General features: G+C 37.2%; 1 protein-coding gene across 1 annotated transcript; it reads left to right on the top strand.

Annotated features, from left to right (window-relative positions):
* Positions 1-2,469: 2,469 nt before the first annotated feature.
* Positions 2,470-6,037, top strand: LOC138311338 (uncharacterized). Its single transcript, XM_069252760.1, has 3 exons — positions 2,470-2,793; positions 3,789-3,946; positions 5,422-6,037. The coding sequence occupies exons 1-3, from the start codon at positions 2,616-2,618 to the stop codon at positions 5,590-5,592; spliced, it is 507 nt and encodes a 168-aa protein (XP_069108861.1). The 5' UTR covers positions 2,470-2,615; the 3' UTR covers positions 5,593-6,037.
* Positions 6,038-11,024: the final 4,987 nt, after the last annotated feature.

Below are 11,024 nucleotides of genomic sequence, written 5' to 3'. Positions count from 1 at the left end.
TGAGATGGACAATTCAGTGAGGCTAATTCTGTTACATAACCACTATGACATAAATGTGTTGTTCTACATTCCTTATTAAACATATAACAAGAAATATCGACAAATTCCACGACATTGTTAAGCATGCAGGTACAACATGTACACTGTACCCATACCCGAGCCAAAGTCAAAATTATTTTTAGACAAGAACATGCATCTAATAATTAAAAGTAAATACACTACTGAAAATCGAGCAATTTGGGTAGTTCTGGACAAAAAATTCTTTACTGCACTGGCAAGGGCCAGTGTTCGGCATACAAGACATCCGACCACTATATGTGTAATAGCGGACAGTAAGCGAGTTTGAACATTTCACATACATTTCACTACAGTGGGCTTTTCTGGCATATCACAGTAAAACCAACTAATCTACCCAGGTAATATCTTTATATTAGAACTGGTTTGTTTCTGGTATATGTGCAAATTTTAATGTACTCTTAGGCTGAATTGTACCTTTAATTATTATTTATAATTGAAGTATTACCTGGTAAGCTGTTCCATATTGATTATTACAGAAACCACAGCGGGACTGAATAAAGGGAGGTAATTTTCTATTTTAGTCATTTTTGAGCTATAGAGTGTCTCCAAGTATAATGCTAAATATATAACAGTGTGTGATTAGCTGAAATATATCACATGGCTTAGAAATAAGACATTGTGTTTCCCTCGAGGGAAATAAAGCATCCTATATGCCTGTAGGCAGATCACAGTGATACCAATTACAACTTCACCTTTCAGAAGAACTGCTTTATTCCAATATAAATTAACATTTAATGCATATTCAGAATTGTCACTTTTAAGTGATTATGAATTAAAGTCATATGTCATGGTTAAATACTATGTAATCATTGTTTTTTTGCTTTATTTCAATGGAGAAGCTTAATTACTATACATTTTTATTAGGTCACCTGTAGGTTATGGTGACCTATTGTGATAGTCTTTTGTCTGTCGTCGTGCGTCGTCCGTCGTGCGACTGTAATTTACGGAGTAATTGCCCTTTGCACTAATAATTATTATTGGACCTTGTGAACGCGATAACTTGAGTAAATATAAACTGATCTTAATGAAACATTGTATGTAGTCTAACATTGGAAAGATCTCGGACAAGTTCAACAGCAGCGTGATTCGATTGTAATTTACGGAGTTATTACCCTTTGTTCTAATAATTATTATTGGACATTGTGAACGCGGTAACTTGAGTAAATATGAATGGAGCTTAATGAAACTTTTTATGTAGACTAACATTGGAAAGATCTCGAACGAGTTCGAAAGTCAGCGTGATTCACTTGTTATTTACGGAGTTATTGCCCTTTGCACTAATAATTGTAATTGGACCTTGTGAACGCGATAACATGAGTAAATATAAACTGAGCTTAATGAAACTTTGTATGTAGACTAACATTGGAATGATCTCGGACGAGTTTGAAAATCCGCTTGATTCGACTCTAACTTAATTACGGAGTTATTGCCCTTTGCGATAATAATTATTGAACTTTGTGATCACGATAACGTGAGTTAATATGCACCAATCTTAATGAAACTTTGTATGTAGACCTATTGGATCTATTTTCCTATTTCATCTAGACATCAGTTGGCTATTAAATGACTAATTTTTATGAAATATCATGATCAGGTGACAGTCGTAAAAGAAACGGACTAATTCCGAAGATTAGGCTAAGTCGTAAAAGAATTACTACTAGTTTTGAAGTTTTATTCTAACTGCAATGAGTTATTGTCAACAGAACTGATGTTGGGCGTGCAACATGCTGAAATGGAAGGCTACCAAATTTGTTTAAATAAATGCCCTAATTACCTTCATTTAAGGTCAGTGTCAAATGGGCTAAAATCTTTAAATGACACCTCTATCAATATCTGACAGGTCTAGATCTGTAGGCATGGTATTACGTTTGTAGTTCGAGATGACGACTACCAAGTTTAATCAAATGAATGACCTTAACTTCCATCCAAGGTCACAGTCACAAGGGTCAAATAGACTTAAATCGTAAAATGGCTTTAAAATATGGGATATTATTTCCTGAGCTAGTGAAATCGCTCTCTAAGCTAGAGTTAAATCCCGTTCGCAATTCTCCTCATTTCATCTGCGACATTCCTTCAGGTGTCGCCCACTAGTACTTTAAATATCTCATCTTTGGGGGCATATATTATTTCTCGTGCATCATAATTTTGTGGGGACATTGAATATCTCCTGTTAGTGGGGACATACATTATATCATGCACCATAATTTTGTTGGGACATTGCATATCTCCTGTTAGTGGGGACATACATTATATCATGCATCATAATTTTGTGGGGACATTGCATATCTCCGCATAACCACGGATGACCATATTTGTAAAAGTATTTAAATGAGTATTTGAGAGACTGTATCTCATTGGTGGGCCAATCAAAAAACTACAGTACCCGCTTCCGGTTGTGAATAACATCGATCACCGCCATGGAGAAAATGACAACAGATAGCACCAGAAACCGGAAGCCGAGATAATAAGCATGCGCAATGTGAATCCGAGTTCCCGCTATTTTGTTAACTTTCACTTTCGGCTACGGAGATGTCGTAATGGCTGACGACCATCCTTGGTTGTCATATTTTGACGATGTTGACGAGACCAACCCCTACAGAGGCTTCGTTTCCGACATTGAGGATATAAATGATGTTGTGAGGGAATTCTCTTATCATACCTCAACAACGTACACCGTTACAAGGTGTACCAAGAATTTTGGACACTTTAGTCTTGGTGAGTAAAGAGTAATGCGATAAATATCAACAATTATGATTGGAATACATGTGATATATACTATAGTTTTACTTAACTAGTTTATTTTTATCGAATATCGTGTATTCGGTATTTCAATTTGAGCAGCTTATCTACTGTACGTCATGCAGCAGAAACATATATCACAGTAGAGATTGGAAACTCCATTCTTACAATAAATGAATATTCCTTATCTTTGTGATATAGGACCTATATAGGACTAGTGTTGTTTTGTTTATGTCACATGTGGAAAAGCTGTGCTTCATGAGATGTTAACATTTTTTTCCAAAATTACGAATAGCTGTTCCTTCACGACAAAAGGTCAGCATCTCTACTAGTACTACAAACCAGAATGCAGATGCCTGAAGTTAGGTGTGTTAATGCTAGCCTATTTACCATTTCTACGTTTCACGGATCATATATATTCTTCAGAATCAGACAAACAATAAATACTAGATATACTTCCCACTTAGTATCCATGATTGCAGAAAATTATGATCATCGGTACATAACTATCAACAAAATTACTTAAAAGTTTTATCAATTGTTGAAATGATGCGCCATAGGCCTATACACAAATTCATGTACCTGTCGTGCAGTACACATAGTAAAGTAGTTGTAATTTGCGAGTGCTCATGATCATGATCACTGTGGCCTATAAGTTCTTATTAAGAATTATTTAAATTTAAAGGGACTAACCACGAAAGTAGAATGTGCCATAAATGTGTTGTTCTACATTCCTTATGAAGCACATAACAAATTATTTTGAAAAATTCAATGACAAATTGAAACTGGAAATCCATATCAATACAATTTAAAGCAGGTACATTATCAATGTATGTACTTAAGCATTGAAAGTATTCAGTTGGCATTCATAGCCAATATGAATGCAAACTGGACAGAAGCAAATTCCATGAAATGATTTTATGAATTGTCCTTTTAAGAAAAAAATATTGAAAGGATTTTTTAACTTACAGAACAAAGTTCTGCTGGAGAACACTCTGTCCGGTTTAAGGATGAAGGGAAGGTTGGACAAAGGTGCACCATTCCCTCAAATGGTGCACCGTTCATGATTGTTGGGCTGAAGCTCATGGAGTGTCACCAAGGACCCCAGCATAGGACCAAAGTATCAAAGGTGGGAATCACTATTTATTCTGCAACTGCCATAAATTGCCTCGCCATCTTGACTTTCCTAAGTCTTGCACCAAAATAATCTTGTATTGTAAGATACTAACCATGTATTTTCTATATATCATAATCAACTATAAAATGTATTATCTATATAATATTTAATTTTAATATAATTTACAAGTCAGTTCATAACTTAATATATTGCGTGAATACATATATTGCAAAAAAATTCACACACAAAAAAAAATTGTAAAATGAATAATGTGAGAAGATTAATTTTAGTTATTTTGGATGTACATTTACTTGAAATTAAATTTTTGATAATTTATTATTGAAATACACATATATGCAGATATTGTGTTATGTATATATATAGGATACCAGTCAATCTACATGGATGAAGAGCACTGTGCAGGGACTTAATAATAATAGCAATACATTATTTATGTACAATTGTATATATGTTGTGTTATTTTTTTACCTTTTAATTTTAACACTTATCAGTCATCTTTGCTGAAATAATATTGTGCTCATTCCAACATGTTTACATACAAGAATACCAATGATGAATGAATGATTGATTAATCTGTGAAGAGATATGGTCCTGTAGTAAGAAATAAGGGTGGCGTGATGTGTGGGATCTTATATCCTTATATCTCACACTTAAATGCAGATTATTGAATAACTTTAATTCAGAAACTTAGAGAATAATTGTATTGTAGATATCAAAATTTATATTGGTAATTATTGATAAGCTTCCAATTTAATAGTGGTGGACCATTGATGCATAAAATACAAGATATCTAGAACATAGGAGATACTTGTTACCATATAAGCAACCATTCCCAATTTTCAAATTGTTGGTTCATGGTACATATCTAATAAACACAGGGATCAATCTAGGTTTTTGGGGAAACTACCCTTTTTCAAAACAGGGGAAAAGTTTGGCGAAATATAGGGGACTTTGTCAATCTTCTTAGTTTGGTTCAAAATTATATTCATTTTGACATAAAAAAGAATTGTAAAACAACTGATTTTATTTTTAGATTTAGTAAAGCAAGATTTTAAGCTCAATAATGTAAAATTTGAGCTTATCATCAAATATGCAGTAGCTGTATGATAAATATGAAGAAAATTTGCAAACAAAAGTCTTAAAAAATTAATGAAAAATAAGTCACAGGGGAAATTGTGTTACAAAAACGGTCATTTTTTAGCTTTAAATGGGAAATTTTTAAATCTTCAGGGGAATTTTAGACCAGAGGGGAATTCATTCATTGAGGGGAAATTTACCAATAAACGGTAATAAATCAGAGCTAGATTGATCCCTGAAACACATTTTATTTTGTGTAAATATCTTGAAAGAATACCTATCCCTATTATTTCAACAGGTGATTCAAAACTCATTTATATTTGCATTTCAATCTCTGCAGATTTTTCATGTAGTTTCATAAGTTTAGTATTTGGTATTTCTATTGGTAGATTCCTTGTGACACACAATACTGGAGGGAAGTGAAATCGGCAGAGCTGAGGAACGACTTTTTTTCTCCCTGCTATGAGGAAATTCAGAAGAGAAAGATCATTTACATTGGTCTGCCTCAAGAAAAGGATCACCAGAACCATATATTGGGAATAGTAAGTATCACATACTAAACCACAACAGATACATTGTACAACCAGATATACACCCAACACCTTGTATTCTGGTCTTATCTGTTGTCATTTACTAAACCACAACAGATACATTTTACAACCAGATATACACTCTACACCTTGTATTCTGGTCCTATCTGTTGTCGTTTACTAAACCACAACAGATACAACCAGATATACACTCTATGTCTTATATTCTGGTCCTATCTGTTGTCATTTACTAAACCACAACAGATACAACCAGATATACACTCTACACCTTGTATTCTGGTCCTATCTGTTGTCATTTACTAAACCACAACAGATACAACCAGATATACACCCAACACCTTGTATTCTGGTCCTATCTGTTGTCATTTACTAAACCACAACAGATACAACCAGATATACACCCAACACCTTGTATTCTGGTCCTATCTGTTGTCGTTTACTAAACCACAACAGATACAACCAGATATACACCAAACACCTTGTATTCTGGTCCTATCTGTTGTCGTTTACTAAACCACAACAGATACAACCAGATATACACAACACCTTGTATTCTGGTCCTATCTGTTGTCATTTACTAAACCATACAACAGATACAACCAGATATACACTCTACACCTTGTATTCTGGTCCTATCTGTTGTCATTTACTAAACCACAACAGATACAACCAGATATACACCCAACACCTTGTATTCTGGTCCTATCTGTTGTCATTTACTAAACAACAACAGATACAACCAGATATACACTCTACACCTTGTATTCTGGTCCTATCTGTTGTCATTTACTAAACCACAACAGATACAACCAGATATACACCAAACACCTTGTATTCTGGTCTTATCTGTTGTCGATTACTAAACCACAACAGATACAACCAGATATACACCCAAGACCTTGTATTCTGGTCTTATCTGTTGTCATTTACTAAACCACAACAGATACAACCAGATATACACTCTACACACCTTGTATTCTGGTCCTATCTGTTGTCATTTACTAAACCACAACAGATACAACCAGATATACACTCTACACCTTGTATTCTGGTCCTATCTGTTGTCATTTACTAAACCACAACAGATACAACCAGATATACACTCTACACCTTGTATTCTGGTCCTATCTGTTGTCATTTACTAAACCACAACAGATACAACCAGATATACACTCTACACCTTGTATTCTGGTCCTATCTGTTGTCATTTACTAAACCACAACAGATACAACCAGATATACACTCTACACCTTGTATTCTGGTCCTATCTGTTGTCATTTACTAAACCACAACAGATACAACCAGATATACACTCTACACCTTGTATTCTGGTCCTATCTGTTGTCATTTACTAAACCACAACAGATACAACCAGATATACACTCTACACCTTGTATTCTGGTCCTATCTGTTGTCATTTACTAAACCACAACAGATACAACCAGATATCCGTTGTTACGTGTACATTATCTCTGGTGGAAACTGCATTCGACATTCTAGATTTGCTCGCAAAGAAGCCCACTTCCTTACACACCGCCTTTCGTAATCTGCTCTCCTGTTCGGACAAATGTGACAAGTTTCATACCCTTTTGCCCTTCTCTGGCTTCTTCCTGTTCTTCTCTAATGCATTTGCAAGGACAGATATAACCTTGTTGTAACGTCATGTATATCGTCCATCCGCCAACCTTACTGAGCATGAAGACAGGATGTGCTCTTCATTTGCTGGTTTTTCCCCAGGGCTTGCAATTTGGTTCCTCTTATATCCCATGTTACGAAGTTTGTTGGTGAGGGCAAAACATCATATACTGACATCAGCTGGAACTGCAGTTTCTGCGCGTCCATAGAGCAGATATCGCTCAATGCTAACTTCTTTTGACCAGTACCTTCCCAATTTAACCAACTGCCCTGCTGCGTCAAGCTTGTTGCCCGGACCGTTCTTGTGTGTTCCTCCATCTGGCGGATTTCCTTCTATATAAGTTGTCTCTTCTCATCCGTAGCTTCTCCCCATCTTGCTCTAGTTGTTACATCGAGTGCTTGCCTGCCCACTGCCACACTTCACACGATGTCACCATGCCTCAAACATGATTCTACTCTATTCATTGTCCTCTTTGCTAACCATTTTCTCCCAGATGTGATGTGATGTCCTCCTTCGCTCCTCCCACCTTAGCATCTCTGCTGTCCCTAAACATTAGTAGCTGTCTGACTTTGGTGACCGTGTACTCCTCTGTTAGTGACATCAGGGGAAGTTGTATTTTTTTTTTCTGAACTGCCATTCGACTGCCGTCATTTTCATTTCGTACTCTAGTAGACGCCAAATGATTTGAGGTAGCACGCCGTGTTGATAAATCCAGGGCTTGTATTTCCCAGGTAGACCGATTCTTTCTATTGTGTCCATCCACTTCTTCAGCTGTTTGGTTTCACTCATGGTCTTGGTGTCACTCAATGAGCCGTTGTAGTATTTATTTACCAGGGCATTCCACTGTCTTCTTGGACACGGTTGGAATAGTGTCTTCTTCTATCTCAAATGTATGTTGGTAACTTTTCCTTTTTTCGATACCATGCTCCACATAGCTTCGACTACCGTCTTTGTGCTTACCGGCATGTCGCCCAAGAAAACTTTTACTGAAGTTGTCGAATACCTGCTTTCATCCATGGCCCTCTACTCATCTTTTCAAAAGATTTAACCATTAGGTTCATAGAGAACAAAATTACTGACACGTCAGTACATTCGGTAACTATTCCAGCTACTAGACACTACCAGGTGGTTGTGTAATCCAGCACTGTAAACTTCATCTGAAGTCTGTCAATGTAATCCTTAAGCAGAGATAGCTTATCTTCCCCGGCACATGGTAACTCTACAGCGTGAACCATATGCATTTTCCAGGTTTAACCACATAACAGCCAGATCCCCTTTCCTTTTCTTGGCCTCTCTGATGATCTTTGTTAGAGTACTGTGTTAAATGCATCCTGACACACCTGGACTTCTTCTTCCTGCACAGCAATGTCTATTATTTCCATTGGTCAGCATATATTGATACTTTTCATTGACTTTTAATTTAAAAGGTATTATACCATTTTAGTGGATTTTCCGCAATAAAATATAAGGTGAACATAAAAACGATATACTTCATTCCAGTGAAAATATCAATAGTTATGTTTTCACTCGCTTTTCACCAATATGAATGCAGCATTGACGGTGAAAATACCATATTGATTATTACGTCATTAGTTTATAGTTAATAATCGAAAAGGTAAATAATTGTTTTAATTCAATGACGGAATAACCTTTGGCGAATCTAGTAGTATTGTTTTTTTAGATGAGAGCGAGAAAAAATATACTTTTTAGCTCACCTGGCCCGAAGGGCCGGTGAGCTTATGTCATGGCGCGGCGTCCGTCGTCCGTCCGTCCGTCCGTCCGTCCGTCCGTCCGTCCGTCCGTCCGTCCGTCCGTCCGTCAACATTTCCTTTAAATCGCTACTAGTCATAGAGTTCTGCATGGATTGTAACCAAATTTGGCCACAAACATCCTTGGGGGAAGGGTAACAGAACTTGTATAAATTTTGGCTCTGACCCCCAGGGGGCAGGAGGGGCGGGGCCCAATAGGGGTAATAGAGGTAAATCCTTTAAATCGCTACTAGTCATAGAGTTCTACATGAATTGTAACCAAATTCGGCCACAAACATCCTTGGGGGAAGGGGAACAGAACTTGTATAAATTTTGGCTCTGGTCCCCCGGGGGCCGGAGGGGCGGGGCCCAATAGGGGAAATAGAGGTAAATCCTTTAAATCGCTACTAGTCATAGAGTTCTGAATGGAATGTAACCAAATTTGGCCACAAACATCCTTGGGGGAGGGGGAACAGACCTTGTATAAATTTTGGCTCTGACCCCCGTGGGGCAGGAGGGGCGGGGCCCAATAGGGGAAATAGAGGTAAATCCTTTAAATCTCTACTTGTCCTAGAGCTCTACATCAATTGTAACCAAATTTGACCACAAACATCCTTTGGGGTGGGGAACAGAACTTGTATAAATTTTGGCTCTGATCCCCCAGGGGCAGGAGGGGCGGGGCCCAATAGGGGAAATAGATGTAAATCCTTTAAATCACTACTTGTCATAGAGTTCTGAATGGAATGTAACCAAATTTGGCCACAAACATCCTTTGGGGAAGGGGAACAGAACTTGTATAAATTTTGGCTCTGGTCCCCCGGGGGCAGGAGGGGCACAATAGGGGTAATAGAGGTAAATCCTTTAAATCGCTACTTGTCATAGAGTTCTGAATGGAATGTAACCAAATTTGGCCACAGACATCCTTTGGGGAAGGGGAACAGAACTTGTATAAATTTTGGCTCTGACCCCCCGGGGGCAGGAGGGGCGGGGCCAAATAGGGGAAATAGAGGTAAATCCTTTAAATCGCTACTAGTCATAGAGTTCTGCATGGATTGTAACCAAATTTGGCCACAAACATCCTTGGGGGAAGGGGAACAGAACTCGTATAAATTTTGACTCTGGCCCCCCAAGGGCAGGACGGGTGGGGCCCAATAGGGGAAATAGAGGTAAATCCTATAAATCACTTCTTGTCCTAGAGTTTTGTTTGGATTGTGACCAAATTTGGCCATAAACATGCTTGGAAGAAGGGGAACAGAACTTGTATAAATTTTGGCTCTGAACCCCTGGGGGCGGGAGGGATGGGGCCCAATAGGGGATTTAGAGGTTAATATTAAAATTCCTTCAGAAAAGAAACAATGAACCTGTATTCAGAACATTACTTGGCATTACAAACCAGGTGAGCGATACAGGCCCTCTGAGCCTCTTGTTTGTAATAAATAGAATATTCCTTCTTTCTTGATGAATACCAATAATATTTAATCTAGTGAGGATGTTTATTGTGCTTCGCATACGTACTTTATGTACATTTTCCCGATTGAAACGGTAATAAAACTTTTTATTTCTTAATTTAAGATGAACGGAAATTGTATCACGTCTCAATCAGTAGGTAACGGAAATTGTATCAGTAGTGAACGGAAAATGTATCATTGTTTCAAATACTTTATTTTGATCAAAGCAAACCGCCATAAAATTTCTTTTTCGCCGGCTTTGATCTGTTATAATGATCAAATGATCATATCCTTATATTGTTTGTTTAACAAAATACTTTTCAGAACTCTTTTATGTATCCAAAACGTAATTTCAACTAATTGACACATTTTCTTTACAAAGATGCATTTATCTGGAGTTATATATTCACACTCGCCAAAAATGAAATAATAAAGTGTTCGAAATAGTAATGTTGTGACATACCGCAATAATCGCAGCATGTTTTCACAATAGTAATCTTTCTACATGTAGTAAAAGTCACACATGTCCTGCAATTTTGCTCTGACGGAATTTGTAGCCACCATTTTACTCTGACGGAATTGAAATACCGTTGTACCACTCTGACGGAA

This window comes from Argopecten irradians, unplaced genomic scaffold (assembly GCF_041381155.1).
Source record: "Argopecten irradians isolate NY unplaced genomic scaffold, Ai_NY scaffold_0017, whole genome shotgun sequence".
In the NCBI taxonomy this organism is placed as follows: domain Eukaryota; kingdom Metazoa; phylum Mollusca; class Bivalvia; order Pectinida; family Pectinidae; genus Argopecten; species Argopecten irradians.
Note: the sequence above shows the minus strand (reverse complement) of the source record. Positions and strands in the feature narration are given on the sequence as shown.

Bases quoted from the DNA above. Each gene is read 5' to 3' on its own strand.
- LOC138311338 (XM_069252760.1), top strand. From the start codon at position 2,616: ATGGCTGACGACCATCCTTGGTTGTCATATTTTGACGATGTTGACGAG. The intron at 2,794-3,788 runs GTGAGTAAAGAG...TTTAACTTACAG, and splicing joins TTTTGGACACTTTAGTCTTG to AACAAAGTTCTGCTGGAGAA. The intron at 3,947-5,421 runs GTGGGAATCACT...TTCTATTGGTAG, and splicing joins ATAGGACCAAAGTATCAAAG to ATTCCTTGTGACACACAATA.